General features: G+C 36.4%; 1 protein-coding gene across 6 annotated transcripts; it reads left to right on the forward strand.

The window, feature by feature from the left end:
• On the forward strand, positions 1–25,483 carry PNPLA4 (patatin like domain 4, phospholipase and triacylglycerol lipase). Of its 6 annotated transcripts, none has more exons than XM_087757800.1 (9): positions 1–137; positions 1,412–1,723; positions 2,501–2,627; positions 8,227–8,411; positions 12,437–12,531; positions 12,703–12,838; positions 16,249–16,314; positions 22,546–22,698; positions 24,674–25,483. In XM_087757800.1, the coding sequence occupies exons 2-9, from the start codon at positions 1,493–1,495 to the stop codon at positions 24,803–24,805; spliced, it is 1,125 nt and encodes a 374-aa protein (XP_087613926.1). In that variant the 5' UTR covers positions 1–137; positions 1,412–1,492; the 3' UTR covers positions 24,806–25,483. The 6 variants fall into 6 exon arrangements, with proteins under 6 accessions (XP_087613926.1, XP_087613930.1, XP_087613931.1 ...); XM_087757804.1 differs by having other exon boundaries at positions 8,260–8,411; XM_087757801.1 differs by lacking the exon at positions 1–137 and adding an exon at positions 1,042–1,279.
• The last annotated feature ends 1,431 nt before the right edge of the window (positions 25,484–26,914 follow it).

A 26,914-nucleotide genomic window follows, 5' to 3' on the forward strand; every position in this document is an offset into this window, starting at 1 on the left:
GCAGCGTCACGGGGGAGGGGCCGCGCCCCCAAGGCTCTGCGGGCGGCCCCGGCTCCGCCCGGCGCAGCGCAGGGACGCCCCTCCGCCGCCGCGGGAGGTATCGCGGTGGGGGAGCCCCGGCCGTCTGGCGAGCTGTGGTACGCGGCAACCCTCCCGCGGGCGGCCTCCGCTGCTCCCTGCCGGAGCTGTCTCCGTGGCCGTTACCGAGGGAAGTGGGGCCGTTCGGTCCCGGTCCCGGTCCCGGTCCCGGTCCCGGTCCCGGTCCCGGTCCCGGTCCCGGTCCCGGTCCCTCCTGGGAGCCGAGGCGGGCGGGGCGCCTCCGCTGTGCGCCTAGGCCGCCTTAGATCCCCGGGAGGGGCTGAGGCAGGAGCCTGCGCGGAGGGAAACGGGGGAAGATGGCGGGGGGGTGGTCTTGAGCTTAAAATTGGAAGGGTTGCGGCCCGCTAAAACATCACCCCTCTGTCGCACGTCTACAAGTTTAAAAGGCGCGGTGACTTTTCTTACTGCTGTGATGGCTCCAGTTGTCACTTGACTTTCTCTATTTGTTACATTTAAAAATTTTGTCTCACAGTTTCAGCTCGGTTTTGCTTGTTTATATCGGTTGTTTACTGAGCAAAGTAGAGGGAGGAAAAATCAAATTGCATTGTAGGCCTCATCTCATGGCACACAAGATGAAGAAGAAAACCTGAAACTCCCTTATTTGACTGGGGTTAAATTTGAAGTTGATAGTGTGTGTCTGAGACCTGCTTACACAGGATCACACAGGGTTTGTTTGCACTGGTAGTCAGGGCAATAACCTATTTTTCTTCTCATGTAAACAAGTGCATTTTCATATGTTATTCTTTACAGTCAGAGTCTTGCTTGGTGTAAACCAGACTTATTTTTGATTTGCGTGTCACTCCTATGATACCCTTGTAGCATAGAAGATTACAAGGCTTGCCCTGTACCAGCTGGCATGCTTGAGTTTTTCTTACTAGGATCTTTGTGAACAGTTGGTTTGAGGTTGCTGGAACACTCCTTGCACGTTTTTCCGCTGAGGTAGAAGGAACAGTGTATTCACATTGTTAATTATAAGGGACAGTTTGTTCACTTGTTCTTTGAGTTACTGACCATTTTAGTCCTTCCTGTTTCTGAAATGAGCAATTGACTTTATGGTTGGTGGTGATCAACACAGTGCCAGATGGAGGCTGGTGAGACAGACAGCAGCTACTGAACAAAAGTTCTGCCTAGGACTGTTCCATTGTCAAATGAATCAGCTGTTAACACATCTGTGTTTTAGGTTGTGATCCCTTGAAAACTAAATGTGAGAGCGTTGTGAAGAGGGCCTTGTTACAGTATCAGGGCCTTGGTGTGCAACTACCTTTCAACTACTCTTTTTTTTCTTTTTTTCCCCCTTAATGTTTTTAAACAGGTTATGTGTAGAAGAGAGGAAGTTTCTACTGTGTACTTCTATGGTGTCCAGCTCATCTATTGATACTTCCTTTGTGACTCCATGCTAAAAGAGCTTCTGAGAGTATCAGTTTGGTTACCACATCATCTGGATCCAGAGGTCACTTTTAAGAAAATGTGGACTGCTAGAAGCCTTTGTGGTGCTCAAATACTGTTGCTACAGCTGAAAGAAGGCAGATTGTGTGCTTGCATGTTTCCAAAAACTCATCAGTTCTGGATTGGAATTCTAAACTATTGCACCATAAGAGCGCCATGTAACAGACTTAAATTCCAGGTAAGTATTTTTGTGATGCTCTGGGTATAAGTGATATGCATCAATACAGTGGTAATATCACTTCTTTTAGAATCTACAGAGCTAAACTTTTGATCTTGCAGGCTTATTTATGAATTGAAGATGCCTATCAAGGTAAAGGGGCAGGCAGCAAGAAGTTGCAGGAGAACCAGTGTTTCAGAATGAATTCTTTGTGTATGATAGTTCTAAGCTGGGGAGAAACATTATTTTTTTTTCAAATTATACTTTAGACAATACTGCATGATAACTGACAGGCTTATTAGTTAGAGTGACAGCCATTTAGTGAAGAATAGGACCCGAGTTCTCTGGAAAACTTTTCACTAATGCAATTTTTCACAAAAAATGGGAAAAAGTCAATTTCTAGTGGATCGGTAAGGGAGGATGAAACATAAGAGTCTGATTGTAAAAAAAAAAAAAAAATAAAAAAAAAATCTGTGGATATAAACAAAAATAGTGGGAAGGGACACAAAATTAAGGCTAATCTGGGACACTGGCAGTTCCAAATGGCAAAGTTTTTCTAGATGTCCAATTAAGTTCATCTTTAAAATATAAATTTCTGCCTGCACTTTATAAATACTAGAACATTGTGCTTTCGGCTAGTTTGGGGGGGGGGGGGGCTAAACAATTGAGATATTCATCTAGATAGTTTTACAACTATTTCAATTGACTTTATTAATCTGTTTAAGGATAAATAATGTTCATCTTACATTCGCCTGTTGTTTCTTTTTAAAATAGTAGTATTTGACTGTATGATTGTAGGTTTCCAAGGTAAATGATAAACGATCAGTAGTAGATACGAGAATGGCTACTAGTGCAGAGGGAGCCAAAATAGCTGCTGGAAGAAGTCCCAGTGGAGTACGTGATGGAAGCCAACATTCATTAGAAGGTATTGAAAATTTCGCTACCCTCTTCTTAAGAAGTCAGCCTTCCCTGTCCTTTCTAGACATCTTGTGTTAATGATTAAGATGGTCTAAACCCTTAATTTGAAAGTTCTGTGTTATGTGATGTGTTTATTTTTTACTTTTAAGGGGATTATACACCATTTTTATAGTTTGCAAAGGCTCATGTAATTTTCCTAAGTGTCTTAATGGCTGATTGGATTGTGTGCTTATTATTTTGTATTATTATTTCAATTTTTTTCTTCAGCTTCATCAAACTCTTACAATGCTTATTCCGTGTGATTAGATAGATGCAAAACTTAGCTTTCCCGTTCTTTTGCTAGTAACTGTGGTGACTCTTAAGTAGACTATAATCTGTTGGATGGGTTATTGTTTTGTGTGAGCATATTTTTGACGGGGAGAATCAATTTCTTGACTATTCACTGAAGGCTGCGAATGGTCTGTGATGCTAGTGAACTTTTTTTTTCTGTTATAAATGTGAAAAAACAATTAAACATTCCTGTGTGAGTGGTGATTTCTGATTCAGGTAAATTAGTAGTTACAGTTATGACCTTTATTTTAGCAATGCTGCCTAGCTAAACAGTTCTTTCCATAACTTTGCTTGTTTTGTCATTCCTAGCTAATAACTAATTCTCAAATGTGCTGTTATGCATCATACATTTTAGCTTCTGTGCTTCAGGGTGCTTGGTCATTCGCATTCTATGTATATTTAATTTTTGTTTGTAAAGGTTTTTTAGTCAGTTGCTTTGGGCATTTTCAGCTTTTGTTTACAAACGGGTGACAGGGAGGTAGTTATGACTGGTTAAGACACTGAGATCGTATACTGTTTATGTAATTACATTGCTCAAGAAACAGCAGTATGAGAAACTGTTGTGCTGTTTCTGTGCATGACAATTAGGAAGACAGTACCTATCCTGAAAAAGCTATATTGTACTATATCATAATTCTGCTGTACAGGCTTGTCTTCTTACGTACATTCTCTTGTAGGTTTGCATTACAAATGGATGAGACACTGCCGAGTAAACACAAATGCCTTCCCTGCCCTCCCCAGTATATTTTTAATCACCAGTGAATTCTTTTTTTTTTTTTTTTTTTTTTAGATGTGAGAATCTTTAAAATAGAACTCTTACGTTTATTCCTGAATGCTCCTGCATTATCTGTAAAATAATGAGATTGAACAGCCCCAGTGTCTTTCTAGTTTCTTCTTGTACTTATCTTTTCTTATGTTTCTGGTTTTTCTTGTAGACAACAGAAGCATACCTATCCCCTTAGCCAGTTAAAATCTTTACATTTTGAAATTTGCTAATCATGTAAGATGACAACATTTTTGAAAAACGGTGGCAAAAGCATCTGATATGTCCGATTTATGTCATATTTCTACAGTGTGTGCACTGTCTAGCTGAAATGTACTTGTGCATCCTTTAAGGTTCATTGAAATTTTTTCTTGACACGTGCTAATATGATAACTTTTGAGTTAATAGATAATATTGTTAACAGTCAGTGTTTCATACCATTTCTAAGATAGTGAGATTTCTGCTGTTTGCTCAGGCAGCTGAAAAAAATGGTCGATGTCCAGATGTGACTCTGCGCCTATTTCTGGTACTCTGTAAGAAATTGTCAGGCAATAGTCATATTATAGACTTAATATTAAGTTTCTCTGTATGTCCTCTTGGGAGTTGTTATAACCCTACTACTCTTTTTGATCAAAAGAGCTGTGATCTGCCAGATCATCAAAGCAAAAGACATTTTTGAATCATACTGTCTCTGAAATACACCATTCCAACTTGCAAATCAAGTTGTTGCCATGACATATTTGCAAGAATCAAAAGAAATGGGAAGGTTTATATTCTTGTAAAAGTGAGTATTGTGGTTTCCTATTTCTTGCTTTTCTGATTTTACGAGACATTCATCTAAGGAATGCTTTCTTATCTTTTACCCAGATATTCCTTTGCAACGTGAAACGACATTGCTTAACTGCATCTGTCAAGCAGATAGTTCCTTATAGAACCATGATTCTTATTCATCTGTATCATCTTTGCAGGTTAAGTGCTTTCTTACAGATTTCTTGTAAGAGGCCTTCAATTTGATGTACAGAACCTCCCCGCAGGCAGATGCATAGTGCTGAATGAGGATGTTAATATTCTGTTGTTTCTCCTCTATAACACTGATTATTTGCAATACTCTACTGATTTTAATATTCTGAACAAATGAAAGAAGACCTGATTGTTTCACCCAGCAACAGGTACTAGCTGTCACTTAGGAGCTAAACGTTACATGATTTTTCAGTTAACAAGTGGATAAAGCCCCTGAGCAACTTGATTTGATCTGATAGCTGGCCCTGTTTTGAGCAGAAGGTTGGGCAAGAGACCTCCTGAATTATTCTATGATTCAATTAATATTTTTTCTCTCATTATTTACCCACTTGTAGGGTTTTTACATGTATGTGCAAAACCCATTTCTCAGTCTTGCAGCTAGATGTAACCACTGGATCTGTCATTTGATCCTGAATGTCATCTGCCAATTAACGTTTGTACTGAAGTATTTTTAAACTTCATGTTTTTGTGACAAATACATAATGTAGACCTGGGAACTGACCCTAGTTAATAAAAATGTAGTGACTTGATAACACAGCCATGGTGTTGCTACTTTTGATTTGTAGTTCTCTTGGGGAATCTGTAAAACAGTGCTGTATTGCATGCCATACAAATCCAGTGGGTCAAGTACTTCTGTTTTGGTTTTGTTTTTTTTTTTTTTTAAAAAAAAAGGTGATTTATTTTTAACTGCTTTTTGGATTGCATTAATTTCATCTTTTTGGACTTGAAATTAGTCTACTCTTAACAGAGTGTGAGACTAGCAGCATTCTCTAACAGTATTCCTTTACTTGAAATCTTACTGTTCTTTTTTTCTTTTTGCATGTTTGTCTCTCACTGAGTCCTTTTGTCAGTCAAGAAACCGATGTGAATACTCATTCAATAATCTCTGTCTCTTGGGTAGGGGAATGAAGAAGGAGGAAGAGAAGTATGGGATCTAAGCGTTAAGAAATTAACTCTCATCAAAGAGTGAATGCCATGTATCCAGACACTGAAGAGAACAGTGGTTACCCACAATAACTGATAATTAGATAGGACTAAAGCTCATATAAGGAAATAAAATTTCCTCATGAAGACTTGTAGGAGAAGTCATGGACATCTGACTTTAGGCAGTATATTTTCAGTAGGTTTTGATCTGAGATTCAAATAATCTCTTCAGTTCACATAACCTCCTTTTCTGTTCTACTCACTTTAGAGAAAATGTACCAGCCAATTCTTTATACATTGAAGTGTGATTGTCTTCTACATTTGTAGGGATTTTTTTTTTCCTTTTTAAAAAATCTTAATCTAAAATTTCTTTCTGTAACTATGCTTTAGATAGTCTTTAGTTTTCATCTTTTTTTGATTTGTGAACATCTAAATATTTTCCAGCAAGGAGAGATACCTTTTAGAATGCTTTGTAAATGAGCCTTCTTTAGAAGATGTATATATACATATGCTTGTTTTTATTTAAATAAGTTTATTATCTTACACTTGTGTTTCTTAGTTACATTTCATAGGTCCCTTAGATGTAATTCTTGGGACTTGTGAACTCTTACTTTGCTTGTTTATTTTCTGACCAACTAACTACGTAAACGTGGTCCTTATTTCATATAATGTTTGACATTAGTAGTGTCTTGAGCCGGAAATCTCTTTTGGACAAAAATGGGAGTTAATTCTTCCATGCTTGCTTTTGTTCCTACTTAATAATGTAATTGCTTTAACCAACTCCACCTTTTTGTTGGAGTGGCCTGTGATGCAAATGCATCTTTGCTTCTAATTTGCAGAAGGCATGGAAACAGCTGCAGCAGTTGGTTAAATTACTGAGAGTTTAACTAGCCTGAAAGAAAGCATATCATGGCATCATACTTCAAAGTCTATTTTAGTTTTTTTCCACTCTACTAAAAAAAAAATCTTCAATGAAGAACAGTGTGTGTTGTTTTCCAGTAAAATCTTGCATAAATTTTTATCTTCTATGCAGTACAGTGATTTCTCTTTAAATTAAAAGATCCTTTCTTTTTAAAAGTAGTAACAGGATTTATCATTTGCTTCATTGCAAATGCCTTTCTCTTACATTGCCACAGCAAGAGCCAACCTGAAATCCTTTCTATCAGTACAGATGTGTTAGATGTAAGTTACAGGTATTCATACTTGCAAGTGGATATGCAAGTGTTTCCAGTGTAAAGGGGGTAAAGCGCCCCCTTCTAGTTGATAAACTACCTTATTATAGTGTAATGTTTTAGCAGCATGACTGATACACCATACAGTATGCCCTGGTACTGAGATGTGCGCTCACTCGCTCTCTAATTTTAATCATGTTATGGGTAAAGCAGTTGAGTTTATTGTGTCATCTTATCTAGTGGTTTTGAAGGCTGTTTCTTATCCTCGTCTTTCCTGCTCTTCCCATTTCTGAGCTGAAGAGGCAACTTAAACCAAAATCTGTTGCTGTATATGTTTGCCTCTGTTCATCAGAACTGACACCACAGTGTCTGTAGATTATTTCCAAGAGAAGCCCTTCATCAGCTATTTCATTACGAACCAGAAAAATCAAGTGTAGTCCTGAGTATACTGACTTTTTTTTTTAGTCCCATTCATATTGATGCTACCCAAATATACTAGGAGTTTATTTTTAATTCAGTACTAAGATAATCTGTACAAAGTCTTGTATATCTGTGCAATATAATCTGTGAAGTAGCTTGCTCTCGTAGTTATTTGCAGAAACAGAAGAGCTAATATATACAGCCTTTTTTTTTTTTTTTAAATAAACCACCCCTAAGGATCTGAACTTGTGCTTCCTGTTTGTGCTTTTTGTTAATTTTAAATTCTGTCCTTGACACCTTCAGAGTGTATGTGTGTGTTTTCATATGTTTATTGATTTGTATTTTACTTTGGTGGTTTTTATTCCTTCTTATTTTAATAGCAGCAATGATATGTTTTGTATTTTTGTTTTCTAAACAAGAAATTACTTTAAAGAAGAATTTGTCTATTAATGACTACTAATAATACTAGTAGGCAAATGAATTCCAGAGGTGAAGGAAAAAAAATGCTTTCTTAGAGGATTATATTGGATTCAAGACTCTGTGTGTGTAAGGGGAGTATGATGACATAGTAGCCAGCAATTTTATAATTAATTTGACTTTTTACTCTAGGTGGCTAACAGTGTTCACTCTACAACAGCATTCTTTTATCACTTTTGAGTAGCTACTTTTATTTTGTATTTCTTTGACAAGTTAGATGAAAATGTGCAATTATGTTGTATATAGATATATATATTTCTTGATTGAAAAAGGGATTTATGCTAAGGAGTGTTTTAGAGTTGTTTTCAATTTTGGAGATGCTAAACAAACTGCTACTTGTTTGATGTATTTGGTAATCAAAAGGTTTTACTGTTCTTAAATAAACTGCTTTTTGTTATATAGATATAATATATTATGTGTTCTGTGCCAAAAGAATAGATGTATATTATAAGACAAAATTAACTGATCCTTTTTCTGACTGTGAAACTTTATTTCCACAGCAAAAATGAAACATATCAATCTGTCATTTGCAGCTTGTGGGTTTCTGGGTATTTACCACTTGGGGGCAGCAGCTGCTTTTTACAGGCATGGTAAGAAGTTACTGAAAGCTGTGAAAGCTTTTGCGGGAGCTTCTGCGGGATCACTGGCTGCCACTGTCTTATTAGCAGTACCAGAAAATATAGAGGTAAATTAATAAATTCGTAGGTATAGGACATGATAATTTTCAAATGATATTTTTTATATAATCATCTACCATTAAGGTTTTTTTTAAATATTTTTATTCTTGTTTTTCTTTTTGCTTGTAAAGGAACAGGACTCATGTATGTGTTTTCATTAACAAAATCTGTGACTCATGGGCAGAAATGTTTATGAAGCAAGTATTTCTTTATGAGAAAAGTGTCATACAAACTTTATATTTTAAGCTATGTAAATATAAATTTCATGTGTGTGAATGTTGAGTTGTATGCAACCAGATACACTCTAATATACTGAAATGTATATGCACTTAATCACTGTACATTACAAAGTTAATCGTTGTTTTCTTGGCTAGAGGTAGGCTTTGTTAAGCAAATGCATAGCACCATCCTTTCGTCCTTTTGTGAAGGGAGATGAAAATGGTAGATGGACTGTTATCTTCATAAAGTTAAAGAACACGACACACTGGCTCAAATTTTGTGCTTGTTCTCTGTGCTCCATTAGACAGCGCAAGAAGTGGCTTGTGCACCTCCTTTAGACTCAGTACAGTTCACAACTTAACAGCAGTAGCCCCAGCGTGTGCTGGGGAGGATTAACCCTCACAGCATTCTGTTCTGACATGCTCCATACCTGTGTGTTTGGTTTTCTTTTTTCCAGAGATGCCACCCTTTTCTCACCATGGACATGGTGTCATGTAGAAACAGCAAAGTGATATTCAGTGACTACTCTCACAGGTTCTGTGGGAGGGCATTAGCTTGTTCTTGTTTGTTTGTTTTTCCCTTTAGGTTAAAGCTGCTTTGCCCTCCTGAAGTGCTTGTAGTGACTTTGCCTTAATATATGTAGAGGACCAGGCCTTGCTGAAATGTTAATATTTCTCTAATATTTTGAATTATAATTAACAGCATTACTGTAGGGGGGGAAAAAAAGTCTGTTAGATTTTTTTTGGTTCTAAGTACACTTAGGTTTCAGTCCAGTGAGCATCAGGTAGCTTTCTTGGGGCCTTGCTTGTTACAGCTTTCACTGAATATGATTCAAACAATAGTCCCAGCCAATACCACACTTTGCCACTGATCTTTCTGTTTGCGTGTTGTTTGTTTCTTCTGTGATATGGACTTAGCTTGCAGTTAGCTATACTTCTGTTGCTCTCAGCAGTAAGTTCTTCCCTGGCTTCTTTCCACCCCACCACCCCCCGGGTGCATTCTTTATAAGATTTGGTATTAGGAAAGTTCCGCTCTGTTGTGAAGAGAACCTTACTTGTATTCGGTCCAGGTGTTACTCCTTTTCTGTAGCCTCTGATTAGTAGTTCAGTTTCAGGTTTGCCTGGTATAATGCATACCACTGACTTTAATTTCCCATATGGTGAGCACAGCAGCTAGCCTTTTCTTAGCCCAAGGAAATTTTTCTGCTTATTCTAGGCTCTGGGTACGAGCATTTGTTCCCAGCCTGGTCCAACTTACAAAAGTCTTTCTAAGTAAAAAATATCAGAAGAGTTTTTCCTTTTTATGTTTGTGGAAACTAAGCCTATATTACATTGAGTCTGATGGATTTTTTCCTTGAAAATATGTCATTTTAATGCAAACTAAAGAAAGTTTCATGAACTTTTTAGTCCTTTTTTTATTATTTGCTTTTTAGTCATTCTGTTATATTGTTTAAATGGAAAATTGAGAGCTGTTTTTTGAGGGGGAATAATTCTTCCTAATTCTCATGAAATTTAAGTAAAGGCAGTGTTGTGTACTGAATAGAATTAACTTTTCATATCAGGATAATTTTATTATTACTTTTATTATATTTCTAATTTGAAATATTTTATATCCACAAATACAACTCTTACATCAGTTAATTTTTTTCTTCTTTTTTCCCCCCCCTCGCTCCAAAGATGGCTATGTTAGACAAGCTATAATTAGGACTTTCTCCATCTCCTAGTCTCAAAACTCTACTATAACCCTTCCTTATCTTGGAGTGAATGTAACCTTGAGGATTTCTTGTTTTGACAGTTGCTGTTCTAATGTGACAATTTGCAAATGTTTTTCAGTCATATCTTGGATTTTTGTCACTGTTGAAAAGGCATGGGACTTGAGAATTCTAGGGAGGCTTATAGAGTTATAGATAACTACGTATTTATTTCAAAAGTACCTTGATCATGTTTGATGTCAAGTTTGCTTAACTCAATACAAGTAGTTACAATTTCTGAACATGTCCTTAGTCACTATTTAAAATTTAGATGTATTGTTTAAAGCTTCTAGCACTAAAATTATAAACAATTTGTAGGGGTAAGAAATTGTCCCTTTTGGCAGCAAGAATTCTATGGTTTATTCTTAGTACTTGTAATATGGAAAGTAGTTTTCTGTCATTCACCTAGGTTTGGATTCACCCATCTCCCTATTACTCTTAGCTCCCTGTCACTTTATTAAAGCATCTTAGATATAAAGATAGTAGTTCTGAGGTGCTTCTATGTAGGGTTTGTGGGTTTCTTCTCTATTTAGAGAGAGAGGTGTCTGAATGTGCATCTTTCCAGCTGATTGACTACAGAAGAAGCCTAAGTGGCTAATGTAGAATAAATTCAAGACTTGGTGCATATAACTAGTTTAATATATTTGAATTGGCTTGGAACTGGCAATGGCAAGTACCTCCTAGGGTAAAGGTGCAAATCTAACCTATGTGAAATGAATTGGCACAAATCTTTACAGCGATTGTTGCTTTAAGAGGTAAGGACCTCTTAACGAACTTTTTTGATACATTTATTTGAAGACCGTATAGAGAAAGTGCAAGAACTACATTTCTTTCTTTCACTTAGGTGAGTGCTGTGTTGTACAGTTATGTGAGGAAGTTAAACTGCTCCAACCAGCTTGTTCCTGATCTCATACTAATCCTCACCCCAACTCTTTCCTGTTTTTCCTTCCATTAAACCCTGTACCGTCCCCCTCAATAGGGCACATTCACTTCTCTCTCTTTTTTTTTTTCTTTCCCCAGTCACATCAATCATTTATTTTATTACTAGCAACATATTTGTTCTGCATGCAGGAAGCTAATAAGCCAGGAACCCCAAACTATCTATAGACAGATCTTTTATTCTGTAAACATGTGGCTATATAGGTGAACATGGGTATAATACATCTATTGAGTACCAATTTCAGGAGGTTGCCTAAGAATGGATTTAGTTTTTTCCCAAGTCCCTAAAATCATTAGAGAAGTCTGCATGAAAGGATAAAAAAAGGAATATGAATACTGAATACTGACTCTTAAGCATTCAAAATCATAATTCATTGTTTCAGAACCTTTTTGCTAAAAAAATAAATGCTACCTATTCCTTTACTCTCCTTTTGGAGTTCTTATGGCTCACACTACAAACTATTTTTCTGCAGTCATTAATGCCTAGCATTTCAGTTTGCGTAAAAGAGGTTCTCTGTGCAGTGGAATCTGTTGCATGGTTTTCTGCAGTTGTCTTTTCTTCCTTTGTCTTCCATTCTAGTATTCCATTCATTAAATACTTCCATAGTATTGTATTCATTAAATATGAGTATTTGTTAGTAGCGTGGTTTTTGCATTAGTGAGAAGAAATTGTAATAATTTTTTTAGTGCTTATAAGCATCTTAAGGTACTTGTGTCTGGTTTTAGTACTGATGTGGTCTTTAAAATAAAAGGTGGCTTTACACTTGAAATGTAAATGATTGTTCTGGTAATAACATGGTTCAGAGAAGTGATTATTTAGCAGTGGTAATACATAGAAAAATAGCCTTTAATTTTCCTTGATTTTTAAAGTGGTATTCTTGTGAGGTTGTTGTTTGCTTTTTTTAATTAGGGATCTTGTTTTCTTACAAATTAGTTCTTATAAAAGGATCAACATTTTGTTATGCATATCTTGTTACAAAATAAGCACATATGGGAAAGTATTTTAGTCGGATCTTATAACTCTCTCTTGATTAAAGCTTTAGCCACTAGTGTGTTTTAGATACAGCAGTTGAACATTCTTCTCATAACTAAAACATCCTTAATGGTGAATATTTTCATTTGCAGAAATGTAAGCAGTTTGCCTATGGATTTGCAGAGGAAGTTAGAAAATTGGACTTCGGTGCTGTAACGCCTGGTTATGATTTTATGAAAACACTTAGGTACCTATCTTAATGCATCTATAAGAGCATTTTTGTGTGAAGATCTCTAAATGAAAACTGAGAGTGTGCATATTTTTTCTGTGGGGAGCTCAGCACTCTTTCACCCATAATGTATTTGCAAGGTTTTTAAATAATGATGGTGAATAATGTTTAGTGTTTTCTTTACTCTAGGGAAGGCATAGAGTCTATTCTTCCTTCTAATGCTCACGAGATAGCTGAGAACCGGCTCTATGTGTCAGTCACTAACACCAAAAATGGGGAAAATCACTTGGTTTCAAGTTTTGCATCCAGGGAGGACCTCATTAAGGTAATGAAGTTGAGTACTGCTGCTTTAAATAAAAATGTTTGAGTTTCTTCAAGGTTTAGGAGTATGTTATTAGGTACACAATAAATCACTCTTTTACTCAAGTAATCACTTATACTACCAGTGGCGCTACAACCATAACATAAACAATGGAAGCCGTTCTGCAAATTTTGCTAAAATTTATTTTTGTGTGTGTTTCCTTCATCTGTTTTTAAAGCACTACCTTGTAGGCAAAGTCTGTTTTAAAAAGTAACAGGGTAGCTAATAGTTACAGTAGATGAGAATAAAACAGAGGATCTCCAAATTTTGTAACAATTTGCTGAGTCTTTTTGCATCTCTTACTTCACTGATACCATTTATATTATGTTTCATCACAAAAGAAAGTAAAGAAAAGAAAGTTCCTGTCTTAAAAAAAAAAATCCAACACTTTCTACAAGCCCTTGTGGAGAACAGATATAATGTAATGTTAAGTACCATATATAAACTGTATTTTAACTGTCACTGGAAAGCGTATCTTTTACTGCCCCTCTCTTTTCTTTTGAAGGCCTCTTTTTAAATTTGGATCAGGATTGTATACATGAGCTGATGTGAAACGGTAGGATGAATTCAGATCAGATGCATGTAAAGCAAATGTTCTTTCTAGTAATTGATTATATCTTGGTGGAGGAAATCATAAGATATAACAGAATAAAGGAGGAAATAGAATAAGAAGAAATTCCTTCTTTCCCTATCCTTGTGGATGCTTAGAGTAAATAAGAGAACCTGTATAATTAAAGGAAAAAAATATCACACTTGTTAACAAAATCTCAAAGTATGGTTTGGAAGTTTGCCTTTAAAGTACCATTTTTTAAAATTTTGACCCTGTTATATTCTACACGGCCAATCAGTTCTCAAAATTTGTAGGACTTAATCATGCAAAGATAACTATGCAAAAAGTTTATCTCAAGTTATGCAGTGTTATTTCTAGCTATGGTAGCCAGCAGTGACAAGCATGGAGTTTATTATTCTGTAGGTTTATGGTTTTTTGCAGTGAAATCTTCTAACCTGAAGACAATTAGAAGCTTCAAGATGACCTTGGAAATACATATATTTTATTTGTATTTCAGTAGTTCTTTCGTTGACTTAACCATTTCTGTTCTATTCTTTTGTTCCATATGCTAGCAGCAGAATGGGTTGGAATAATAGTAATAAGATTCCAAATAATTGCTCACTAGAATACATTCATGTTGTCTGTTCTTTCAGTGCATCTCGTAATACATGTTTTTGTGTGTGCCTTCAGCTATGCATGTATACAACAGTCTTAATGCTGGTGGCTGCCCCAGTAGTGTGGAAGATAGAGCTTGTTAGGTTATATATTCATATTATGCCTTTCCTAGACATGATCTACTATATCCAAGGCATGGATGAAGATACTGCTGGGCAAGCAGTGTTTTATAACAGCAAAACTTCTGTACCCTCTGCCAGAAATCTTTCAGCTTTTGTATGCAATTGGTTTCAACGCTTAACAAGCCTTATGGTTCCAAAGTTTTTCATAATGGCTAAACTGAATATATGTTGCTACAATTTTAAGCTTTTATTTTCTTTTACTATTCCCAGTGGACGTGGAAAGGCAGTTAATAATCTCCCACTTTTGAAACAGTCTTTACATATGTGAACAAAATAATCATGTACCAGCATTCCTAGACTTGCAGTTCTTAAACTGGAGCTGAGGGGGAAGAGAGACATGATTTGTATGTTTGTGAGGGAGCAGGGTGCAGAACACTGTTGTATTTAGTTTGGAAAGGTGGGAGCAGTGGATAGGAGTCCACACTAGTCTGTTAGTGGTAGGGAAATACTGAAAGCGTTAGTTCTTCAAACTTGTCCTTCCTCACCTCACTCTTGAGATCTAAGTGACTTTATAAGGAAGGCCAACTGCTTTCTTCAGTCTTCTTGAAAGGAATTCACACTTGGCAGAGGTCACCTGGTTTTGACTCTCTTCCTTCACTAAACTTTTTTGATCCCATTTCTCTTTAGTTTAGAAGGGCCAAAGTTACTGAGATGGAGTTGAAGGAGAGAGGAGAAAGGGAGGTGGGCAGGGGAAGAAGCTGATGTTGGGAACTTGGGAACCCTGTAGGACGTCACTTTTGAAAGAGGAATGGTTTCAAGGAGGACCTTATGATTTTGTGAGGGAAAGGCCTGTCTGGTAGAGAAATAGGTACAATTTCACATTTGGAAAATAAGAAGAGAAAGCCTTTTTATCTGAGCTCAGACAAAGCTTTGGTGCTTTAGATCACTGGGAAGAGAAACAGCCAAGAAAAGAGTTCTCAAAGTGAAAGTTAAAGACTCGATATGGAGTCTTAATTGAAACTTGTTAGGGGAAGAAAGCTGTTTAATACTGAAAGTAGCTTAACTTGTTGTAAAAATAAATGTAATTCCACCAAAAAAAAGCTCAGGCATTTTCTTCTATGATCTCCATGGATTGTGGGTTTTTTTGCACCTGATCATCTTTCACGTAGTATATAGTCCAGTCTGTAACCTGCTTCTGTTCCCCAGATTTCTCTCTCATGCTGCTATGCACGCATATGCATGCATATTCTCCACATTTAGCTATATGAAAATTTCTGACATACTGCACTTCATCCACACATCTACCCCTTGTCTTTGAAATGCTGTATACTAATTGCATATATATATATATGGGTGGATACATAGGTGCAGAGATACACACACAGAGTCATAGATATTACTATGAGTGGATAGAAAGGTATGTGTGTGTGCACATCAGTACATGACAGAAGAGGTGTCGTGGTCTAAAAGAAAATAAAAATTGAGAACTGCTGTAGACAGCAATGTAGGCTTACAATAGGACAAGTAGTAATTTGTTAATACTTGAATGCATTAAATGGAAAGTATTGATACTGATAAAGATATACATATGTGAATTTTCAGGCTGTTTGTAGTATTTTTCAAAATGTTTAATTCTTAGACAATCTAATTTATTAGAAGAGTAAACACTATATTAACATGCCAGCAGAATGATTGGGTCAGCTTCTTTGACAATACTCTATACGGCATTTTTTTCAGCATATGCATAGTTTTTGCAAAATCATACATTTACTTCACATTGTGTAAGACTAGGTTCATACTCTTTTGAATCACATTAATCAATGAGTTAATTTGTGATATTTCGTTTTGAGAGTTGTCACTGTCAAGTCATAAAAAACCAAACCCTACTGAGTAGTTTTAATCACATTTTGACATACCACAACAACAAGACATTTTGAGATGACAATGGTTTTACAAAAAACTAATATATTAACTGGTTACTGCTATATTATTTAATACATATGTATGAAAATATGTATTGGTTCAGAATTAATTTGTTGCTTTTTCTTCACTTCTGTTCTCTATTCTTTCTCCTTTCTTTTCTCTAGGTCCTGCTAGCAAGTAGTTTTGTACCAGTATATGCAGGAATTAAGCCAGTTGAATATAAAGGAGAGGTAATTTTTCATTAAGTTTAACTACCAACTTTTTTTTTTTGTAAGAGCATTCTTCATTTATGATGTAATTATTTGATCTTGGGGGAAGGGTAGGTGGGAATTGCAGTACTGTATTTTGTAGAATAGTTACTGTTTCTGTTGATACTGTAGATTAACACCATGAAAGATGTCATGAGTTCATTCATGTGTTGTTTCAAAAATTGTGGGTGTTGAGACTGAAATGATCTGTGTGGCATGAAACTGTTTCCTAAAGATAATGTCTCCTGCTTACCATTAGGAAAAGCTTCTTGTAGTAAAGATGCTTCTCATGGCAAGTTGTGTTACCAACTCTAAAATGTTTTCTGCAATTTAAAGGACCACCATTCTGCTTTTCTGTTTAATGGCAGGAATGATAAGGAAGGTCTTGGCAGCTTGGACACTGCTGCGGTACATGTGTGTGTCTAAGTCTGTGTTGTAATTCTGTACAGAACGTGAGAACATGCTTCAGGCACCTTCAGATCTCTTATCTCTGGATAAACATTAAAGAATACATTTTTTTTCCCCCTATAGCACACAGCTATAAAGTTTTCAAAGATGTATGCTACTATAAGAAAACCTTTTCACAGTTGCTTGTACTTGGTTTAGCTTCAAGAACTTTTTTGTCTTACTTATATAAATATATTAACATTTTAAGAATAATTTTGACTGTTTAGTCTGTTTGTAATTACTAGAAGCATGAAAATAGCCATTTTTTTCTTTCTGAGAATTACTACATGATACTCTCTCCTTTATTTCCTCATATGCATCCAAATGGTGCCTTTAGATCATCTATAATCCTTACAGCCACTCTGCCAAAAAAAACCAACCAAACAAAAAAACCCAAACCCAAACAAAAACAAACAAAAAACCCCACAAAACCATATGCATTTGTCTCTAGCAAGAGGGAATTGGAGTTCATTATGTCAGAAGGCTTGTCAGCTTTAGAACTATGTATACAGCAATATATACCAGCTAAAATGTGTGAAGGGTTTAAATCAGTATTGCCTGACTGCTTGTGTTAAATGGAGACTCCTTGCAGCTTCCCAGGGTCTGGAAATTTTGTTGATTAGAGTCTTTATATGTTGCTTGTGCAGTTGAAGGGGCACACATGGTTGTTCTAGGTTCATTCTGCCATTAGTTAAAGGGAAGGAAGTGTCTTTGTTTAATTTCTTGTGTTGTTCTTTCAATTAAGAGAATGAAAAGTTGGCTCAGAGTTTTGTCCAAAACTTATTTAAAACCCATTTTATTGGATGAACACTGCTATTATGATTTGCCCGGGTATTGTAGTATTTACTGAAACACCTTCAGCCTCTTCTTAGTGGACAGTTCTTGTTCCTGCCCAGCTTTATTTTTTGCATTCAGAAGTGAAATCAATGAATGTTTCACAGAAACTGGTTCTTCTGTTACTTGAAAGTTTGTTGTCATTCCCAAAGCTTCTTACTACTCTCCTTCAGAAAAGGCAGTTTCTGAGAAGAAGGTTGCTTTCATTTATTGTTATTTGTTGGAATGATTAGTTATGCATGTCTGCACTGACTTTTCTCATACTCTTTTAAAATATTGCATTTGTGGTGTGGGGAGGTTTTTTTTTCCCCGGGAAAATTGTTGCCCGTAAATGAATGCGACTTCCATTCTTTAGTCCAAAATACTTAGAGCAGGGTGAGAGCAAAGATCATAGGATTTCTATTGCAATAGTATTTCCACAGCTTAGAATAGTGGGTAACAAGGATATGTAGGTGGGTAATAGGGCCCCTAAAGCATGCAGTGTAGAGCCAGATACATGGCATGTAACCTCGTGATCCAGACATGGTAAGCACTGAAGTCGGTAAGATGGATTGGATACTGATTTGGCTCTGCAAGGCCGCCTATCATATTAGCATCATATTCCAAGTTTTCTGAAAGCTTTACTGTAGCAGACTAAAGTTCTGTCTGTCTGCCTGCATTTACATTAGTTTCAGGGGGTAAATTCCTTTGGCCATATGGTCCACGGCAGCATGGAATTGAGCTTACTCCCTGCTGCTCGAGTCTACTGGCCTTACCTGTGCTTCAGAACAGCTGATCTGGATCTTCTCTGGTCTACATATGTCACTTGCATACATATCACCAGGCCATCTGGGAATGTTTTTGAAAGGTACCTTAGATAACATACTGAAATACATGTTGTGTGATACGTAAGGGAGTATGGTGCAGTTTTGCTGGGATAGTATCAGAAAATAGCCAAACCTGTTGCTAGCCTGTCCATACTGCCTATAGAGAGTAAACCCCAGGTAAACTGTTCCCAGCATTGCACTTTAGTTTTCTTTTCAGGAAGAATGCTTTTTGGGAAGCATGGTAACATAGGTGTAACAACAGTCTGTTCATAGTATGTTTTCTTCTGGTTTGATGAGCCTAAAAATAATCTGATGGAAAAGGGAGTGTAGAGCAACATCTGAGAAGTTATAGTCTGTTAATGATGTCAGCTAGCTTTTTACCTTGGCTGGGTATTTAAGGTGCCCTTGGACTAGGCTTCCAGTAACAGCAGGGCAAACTTGCTCCGTGTGAAATTATCTTTCTTTCAGTTGGTTTAGTGTCCTCTGAATCTCTGGCAAGGTTAATCTTTAAGACAGATAAAGATCCACAGATGATTGAGTTGACTGTATCTGATGATGAGGCTGTAGTTTCTGTCACTGTAGTTCTTACAGAACAGCTTTGTAAAAACCATCTACTGGTAAATGGGTAGATTCTGTTAGGATCAGCCGACATTCTTAATTTCATTGTCTGGTTTGGTTTTCATTCACATTATTTCAGAACTCTGTCTTTGCACTGTACTTACAAAAAAGAAACTAATTCAGAAGTTACCAGGAATTTGCCTCATCAGCTAAGAAGCATTTTTCAAGAATTGGTTAATGAAATGAAAAGAATATGGGGCATTATGTTTCTTTATTTTCAGCATACTGTTGTGGTTTAACCCCAGCCAGCAACTATGAACCACACAGCCGCTCACTCACTCCCCCCCAGTGGGGTGGGGGAGAGAATTGGAAGGGTGAAAGTCAGACAACTCCTGGGTTGAGATAAGAACAGTTTAATAATTGAAGTAAAATGAAATAGAATGATAGTAGTAGTAGTAGTAGTAATAATAATAATAATATAATACAATAATAATGTACAAAGCAAGTGATACATGACACAATTGCTCACCACCCCCTGACTGATGCCCAGCCTGTTCCCGAGCAGCAATCCCTTCCCCGCTGGCCAACTCGCCCCAGTTATATACTGAGCATGACGTCATACGGTATGGAATAGCCCTGTGGCCAGTCTGGGTCAGCCGTCCTGGCTGTGCCCCCTCCCAGCTTCTTGTGCGCCACGCAGAGCATGGGAATCTGAAAAGTCCTTGACTGGTGTAAGCACTACTTAGCAACAACTAAAACATCAGTGTGTTATCAATATTATTCTCATACTAAATCCAAAACACAGCACTATACCAGCTACTAAGAAGAAAATTAACTCTATCCCAGCTGAAATCAGGACACATACAAATGTTTTATTTTAACTATGTAACATGAGATACTGTGGAGCCAAAATATTTTTGACTGAGAAGCAGTTTCTCACAAATGTTTGAAAGAAAATAAAATGACAGAGGGCATGTCAGCTAGGAATAACAGAGTTTACAAAATATAGTGCTTAACGAAAAGTATTGCACTTGCCTTGGTAAATATTTTAATTTTTCAAATAAATATTGAAGTTGCATAAGAGGAGAGGGGAAAAAAATCTAAATAATCTGAATTTTTAAAAGCGGGAGAACTTCTAAGTGGTAAAAGTACTAAGCTAGACTTGTGGAAGACATTAATAATGTCATATGTTATGGTGTCTTTGACTTGGCTTAGACAGGGACTCCACTGTTCTGTCACTGTAGGAACTGCAACGAAAAGCCACTTAGTACTCCAAGGAACATTGCATTTAAATCAATAATAAATGACTATTTATGGACACACAGGAAAAAAAAGCCTTAGTGTTAGAAATGTTAAGGTATGTTGCAGCTTTACTCACAGTTATCGCAGCAATGGTGTAATGGAGTTCGAGAAGTCTGAAAGATAGCTTTAAATGGTTTTAGAATTTTTTTTTTTTGCCTCTTTTTCTAAGGCAAAACAATCTCAATCCTAAGAATTGAGAAATACAATTTTTGTGGAAAGTGAAGGAATTCAATGGTGGATTGTGGGTACTGACATCAAGAGCTAATGTCAAGAGTCAAGCTCTAAAGTATGTTATGAAATAATAGGGTGAGAAGGTTCATGGAGACTATTGAATGTGAATATTTGTAGCTTATATTTTAAGCTCAGGAGCACAAAGAATTGTGAAATGGCAAATTTCACCTGAGAAAGTGAAAAAGAGGGCGGGGTGGAGGGACAAAGCAACCTTCCCCCCTACCCGCTCCCCCCAGATGGTGCTTGCTATATATCCGCATGTAAAAGAGTAAATCCATGTATTGCCAGATATGGGAGTTGACAGTGGAAGGAGGGGCAAGTGACAACAAAGTCTTTTGGTTGCATGAACTAAACAGTGGTACTGGGAGAAATCTATACCTGTAGAATTAAAAGGAGATTTGCTTTAAGCAAGAGTAAAGGATACAGCTGAGATGGATCTATACAACCAAGTGACAGACCTCAGAGAATCTCAGGGGCTTCTGAAGAACAAACACTGTAACCTGAGATAATGCTTCCTGTATAGCAGCCACTGCACTGAAAGCTAGTGTCTTGCCAACAGTTTGAAGACAAGTTTAATTTAGATGTTGTAAACAACTTTGTAATAGTATACTTTTTGTGGGAGATTTTTTTTTTAATTTTGTGACTAAATTCCTGTGGCATTTGCAGTAATTTTGTGGGAAAACTTGCATTATTTTGCTGTTTCATAACAGTCACATACAGTATCACCTACAGCAGAAAAGCAGTCTTCTGCCTGACTGGCGCTAAAGAGTACTAGCACAATTTGCTATTTGTTTATAATGTTCTCTGTTAATGAAACTTGAAGCTGATATCCTGGAGCGTTACGTTTATCTTTGGGGAGGTCAAACCCTTAAGAAACACTGAGGTGAATCTTACAATATTATTTCTTACAGGATTTCAACTTGATTAGCTTTAGGTGTGTGCAGTAGTCTACATCTTACAAAGTTAATGCATGTTTCCTTTATAATTAGTGGAGAAGAAGAGAAGAAAGCACTTTTTCAGCACAATTCAAATCAGATGTAAGTGCTTACTTTAGAATAAGGTGGATCATCAATTTGCTAGAATTGTTCTCTCGATTGATGATAAAGGAAGTGTAGAATGACTAATTTGGCTGCAGATGTATAAACTTAAGTGAGATGCACCTGATCAGCAGACCTCATGTATGATGTCAGTGAATGCATCTAGCCAGTAGACTGGTGTTGAGTTTTGGGTTATGCATGTAAGCACAGTAAGAAATATGAATGTATAAAATATATTGGAAGGAGATGTCACAGCTCTCCCTGCTTATGCTAGGATGGAATTTTGCTATGGTCCCTGTTGAAGATCAGGCTTGTGCCCCTAGACTGCCAAAAAATATGTGAGATTCTGCAAGAAATTAATTGGTTTCTTTTGTTTTTTCTTCCTCATTCTTTCCTATACTCAACTCCTGTAGCAGACCTGATGTCTGCTCCCTCTAATGTGCTGTAGTCGTTCAGCTCCTTCCCGCCTTTACCCTCCACTTTCCAGCTATTGCTGTCTTGTGTTGTATATGTAAGAAGACAAGAGGCTCTGGAAGAAGAGAAGCCATTTTTGGTTTACGTTGTGCAGTCGGTTTACCTGCACATACAGATTGTCCAGCTCCTAGTTTGAATCAGAGTAATGTTTGAGAGGAGTATACTTTATCTGATATGGTTCACATGTAATATTAACAATCTTAACTTTTCATGTATGTGTTGAGAAAAATTCTGTATGGGGCATTTTGTTATTAGGTCAACTAACAAGCCGTGTCAGTAACTTGATAAATATATTACATATTTCACATTATGTCAAACACTCATTAATTAAACACTGTGTGTGTACATTGTCAGTTCCTTGATTTTTATGCTTCATACTCAAGCTTATTCATGATTTTCTCAGAAGGAAACTTGTAAATTTTCTTGAGGGTGGGGTGGAGGAGGCAGGGACAGGAAGGATGAAGTGTTTAATTATGAACATAGTGTGCTAAGGTTACTTTGAAAATATTTTTATTTTCCAATAGAAGTGGGTTGATGGTGGTCTTACCAATGGCCTTCCTATCTTGCCTGTTGGAAGAACTGTGACGATTTCTCCTTTCAGTGGTCGATTAGATATCTGTCCACAAGATAAAGGACGTGTGGATCTTTATGTTAAATTTGCAAAACAAGATATAATGGTGAGTTGCTTGTTTATTAAATAACTTCAGAAGAAGAAAAGCTAGTTGAGCAGTTAAGGTTATGCTTATTTTTAAGTGTTTATTTTCTGCGTATATATCAGCTTAAGTAATGTTTTGGAATTTTCTGTTTTGCAAATGGAGTGTAAACTTTTTCTTAAACATAAGGGAAGGAAGACATAGAAGAAATTTTGTCAGAAAGGTTGAAAAGCTTTGATCTAGCACAAAATTGAGCAAATTATCACAGGCAATTAAATGTAAATAATCTAGGCTTGCTTTAAGTATCAGCTGTCTTTGGCTAGGCAGAGTGTTTATAGGGAGAAAAAAAAAAGACTTCTGTAGAATACCTCAGGAGGGGGAAACTCCAGAACATCCCTTCATACTTACTGAAATTAGCTGCTTTAACTGAATTTAATATACAAGTTTGTTGTACATTTGAAATGGTATAGTGGCTTGTCACCTCATTGCTCAAGAGAGCTCATGTTAAGATTTTGAACATTTGTAACCACAACATTTTTCCAGAAGTTTTGTTAGATGTTACAGAAACACTTCTGTATATGGGAAATATAGACTAAGACTGATTTTTATGGCCTTCTTTTCATCGTTGACATTTCTGTCTTTGCAAGCTTTGTCTCACAAACTTTAACCACAGTATCGCTTCCTTTGACATAATGAAAGAAAATATTGAATAGCAGTAGACCTAGCTGTCAATAAAACTCCATTAGAAAGAAAAAATAAAGATTAGCAATAATTGTTACTTTTTTAAAGTTCCTTTTAGACAGTTGTTAATATGTTTTCTTAATTTGAGTGATGTAATCCTAAATTGGACCAATTTCTGAATCTTTATAATGTTTCACAGAGAAATTTTAAGCATGATAGTACTTGGTAAATGATCATAAAGCATGAGATTACTGATTTTGTATATATTGAAACTATATGCAATTGCTCACTCTGTATTTCTTGGTTGTGATTTGTATCTAATATCTAGTACATCTAGAGGAGGAAAAATGAGCTGGTGATTAGGTTAGTTTAGAGACAAAATGAATTGCAGAGTTACATTTCTTCTAGGGTTCTGCAAATGCAGAATTGTGCAGAATCTCAGGCAACATTTTAAACTATTCCATTTGAAGCACCCTTAGCTTTTAGAGCTGTAAAAATGTGAACTAAGAATAAATTTTTTTCAGCAATATTGTAATCTGCATAGAATAGAGATCTAGACCTTCATTTATCTGGATTGGAATGTGAGCAGTCTTCTGTCTCTTTGAACCTCCTGCATCTATTAGTGTAAATTTGAATAATTGCTTACTTCAAATAATGAAGATTAGTTTGATATTGTTTTTCAAAAGTGTGAATAATGAAGTATGTGGCTAAAGTATTGAATTAATGATGTAAATAAAGTGTTCAGAACTTTATTAAATCTAATTATATTTTTAATTTTGTTGTAAACAATTTAATAATGTCTTTATTCAAGAATAGAGTTCTGAAATCTTTTTACACCATCAAAGTGACCACTTGATATGCTGAGTAGGTCTTAATTTGTTGGTAATACAAGCTACGTTTATACTCGTATGTTAAACATTGCCTGGGAATGTTCCCAAGAATATGGTGGTTTGCACTAGTAAGCTTTCAAAATATTTCCTTGCACAACTTTAGCACGTGCCAGCTACCACTCTTCCAGACAGCTCTGGGAATGGTTCCGAAGTTAAAATGTTTCAGAAGCTTTGGGCAGTTTTACAGGCAGACAGTCTGTCTTGGAGGCTGTGAGTTTAATAGTGGATATGCAGACCATTTGTGCCAGTTTGTCTTGGCGCTCAGCAGTGTACCTGGACACGGTTAATTTACTAGTGTAGACATAGCCATGCTGGTCTTAAGTTTTTACATATGCTACATGAAACAGATGACAGAACAGATAGCAACACAGTCAAGTCTAGATAAGTTGCTATAATAAACTAATTTATAGCTTCTTGCTCTGTTGCAGCTGTCTCTGGCCAACCTAGTAAGACTTAATCAAGCTTTGTTCCCACCAAACCAGGAGAAAATGGAATTGTTGTACCAAAATGGATTTGATGATGCTGTACGTTTTTTACTGAAAGAAAACTGGTTTGAATAGATGGTACATAGAAAATGAACAAAACCTGATGGCTATCAAAACACAGCTATGGGCATCCTACAGAATCTAAGGGATTGCCGTCCCAGTTTATGGAAATAAAAATCCCAATGTAATTGCATCTCCTTCTGCTGAGAAAGTATCAGCTGCACTCCGAATACCTGTATAAACCTGTCAGAATGATAATTGTACTTGCCTGGTAGTTGTCTTGCTTTGAGAAGATTCAAGCTTAGATCCATTTTGCTTCAGCTGAGGACTTGAGTGTGGGATTTGTAAAAAGCTCATGTTGTCATAATAGCAGAAATTTGGAAAAGTCTTTTTCAATGTTATTTGAGAGACAAATCAAGGTTGTACCATGAAAAATTGCAATCTGTATTGTTCACTTAATGTAATAGTTGTGCGTGCTAATTGGATGCTTGCAATATTGCTGATCTGATATGCATCTTGCAGTGTTCTAAAGGACTTGAACACTTAGCACTAGCCACAAGAAATAAAACATTTGCACTCTTTTACTCTGATATATTTATTTTTTAATGTTAAAAGTTCTTTCCTTTTTCAGGTCTTTTAAAATTTGAAATACTAGTTGAAATTTGTAAGAGTAATGTAATGTTTGAATGTAAAAATATCTTGTAAAGAAGGGTGTGAGAAATTGTTATATTTATTATGTTTTCTTCCTCTGCTAAAATTGAATAAATATATTTTCTTGAAACTTTTGTCAAGAGGTCATTTATAAATTTCTCAGAATATTGTAACTACCTGATTATCTGCAAAAAAAAACAGTCTGTTGGAGAGAAGTTGAAGTCAGCAGGTAATGAACTCAGACTCGCGTAGCTTTTTCTTTTACCATCCACCTTGCACTGACTACCTTAAGTGCAAGTTCAGATTTTCAGCCTTAATGCCTAAATCCTAAAATTCACAGCTGTTCATTTGAAAGCAAACAGTGTTTGTATTTTAAGTGTGTTTTTTTAAGTTGATTTCTTAGTACTTAAAAAAAAAAAAAAGGAGATTGAATTAAACATGTATGAAATTATAGAATTCCCAAAAAACAACAGAAAATCTGGGGAGGTTAAAAAAAAAATCTGGTACAGCTGTTTGAAAGCCTCTTCAGCACATAGCCACCAGATCTACATTGATATGTAGATTGCATCAGATTAGGATTCATGTGGCAGGGATTGAATTCTTTTATTACTGTTTTTGATAATGAAAGAAATAAAAAAATGCTGATGTAAAGCCTGAGGTTCTGTATACAGTGAAAACAGGATAGCTTGCAAGACTTCCAGATCTGTAGGACAGCATTTTTGCATGTAAAACTGAAATAAGTTATCTTTGTGCTACCAAGGCACCTGTGTCTGGCTCCCTTGCATACTCATTTATACAGAGGATAACTTTCAGCATGAGTAGAAATAGTAGATAATGCTATTAAGGGGTTCTCTTTCACACTGATCTGCTATGGCCTAAGTCTCTGATTCAATGGTAATACCTGTTTTGGCACTCTGGTGGAAACTTAAAACAGCTCTTTTTCACTTTGCGTTTTGGGGGCCTGGAGCTACTGACCAGCTCTCAGAAACAGCGTACATCTTCTGATCAGTTACCTTTCTGAGCATTAATGGCGCCATATATGTTTAGCAAGCCTGTACAAAGCTTGTTTCTCTGGATGCAGTTTTTTGAGTTGCTTTTAAAGGAGAAGGTTATTAAATGCGGAGTTCGTTTACTGATGATGTATGTTGTTTTTGAGCATCAGCATTGTCATAGTTTGCCATGTGCTTTAATCCATAAAAATCTAACTTCTTTCAGCATGTATTAATGTCACCCACAGGAACATATGCAGTATCATGTTTACTGAGCCCTAAGACCCACAGGTAACATTGAGTGCTTTAGAAATTGACCATCATAGTTTTATGGTAGGACGATACAAGATTTTTCAGGAAGAATAAAAGCATATTAATGCAGAGATAAGATGTGGAAGTATTCACTGTGGTAAAGTGGTGGGGGTTTTTGTGTTGGAGCATAAAAGTTGAAGGAGGACAGAAATTTGTTCAGTCATAACACGAGTTTTCAAAGGATACTGCTGCATGCATAGCAAGACTCGGAGATTTTTCAGTTACTACCATT

Source organism: Nipponia nippon, unplaced genomic scaffold (genome assembly GCF_047370975.1).
Source record: "Nipponia nippon isolate SJK-2023a ecotype South Korea unplaced genomic scaffold, ASM4737097v1 scaffold_2, whole genome shotgun sequence".
NCBI classification, from domain to species: Eukaryota; Metazoa; Chordata; class Aves; order Pelecaniformes; family Threskiornithidae; genus Nipponia; species Nipponia nippon.

What these genes read in the sequence shown, in the direction of transcription:
- PNPLA4 (XM_087757800.1), top strand. Translation starts at nt 1,493, where the DNA reads ATGCTAAAAGAGCTTCTGAGAGTATCAGTTTGGTTACCACATCATCTG. An exon ending in CCAGGGAGGACCTCATTAAG is followed by an intron (nt 12,839 to 16,248) that starts GTAATGAAGTTG and finishes TCTTTTCTCTAG; the next exon opens with GTCCTGCTAGCAAGTAGTTT. An exon ending in TTGCAAAACAAGATATAATG is followed by an intron (nt 22,699 to 24,673) that starts GTGAGTTGCTTG and finishes GCTCTGTTGCAG; the next exon opens with CTGTCTCTGGCCAACCTAGT.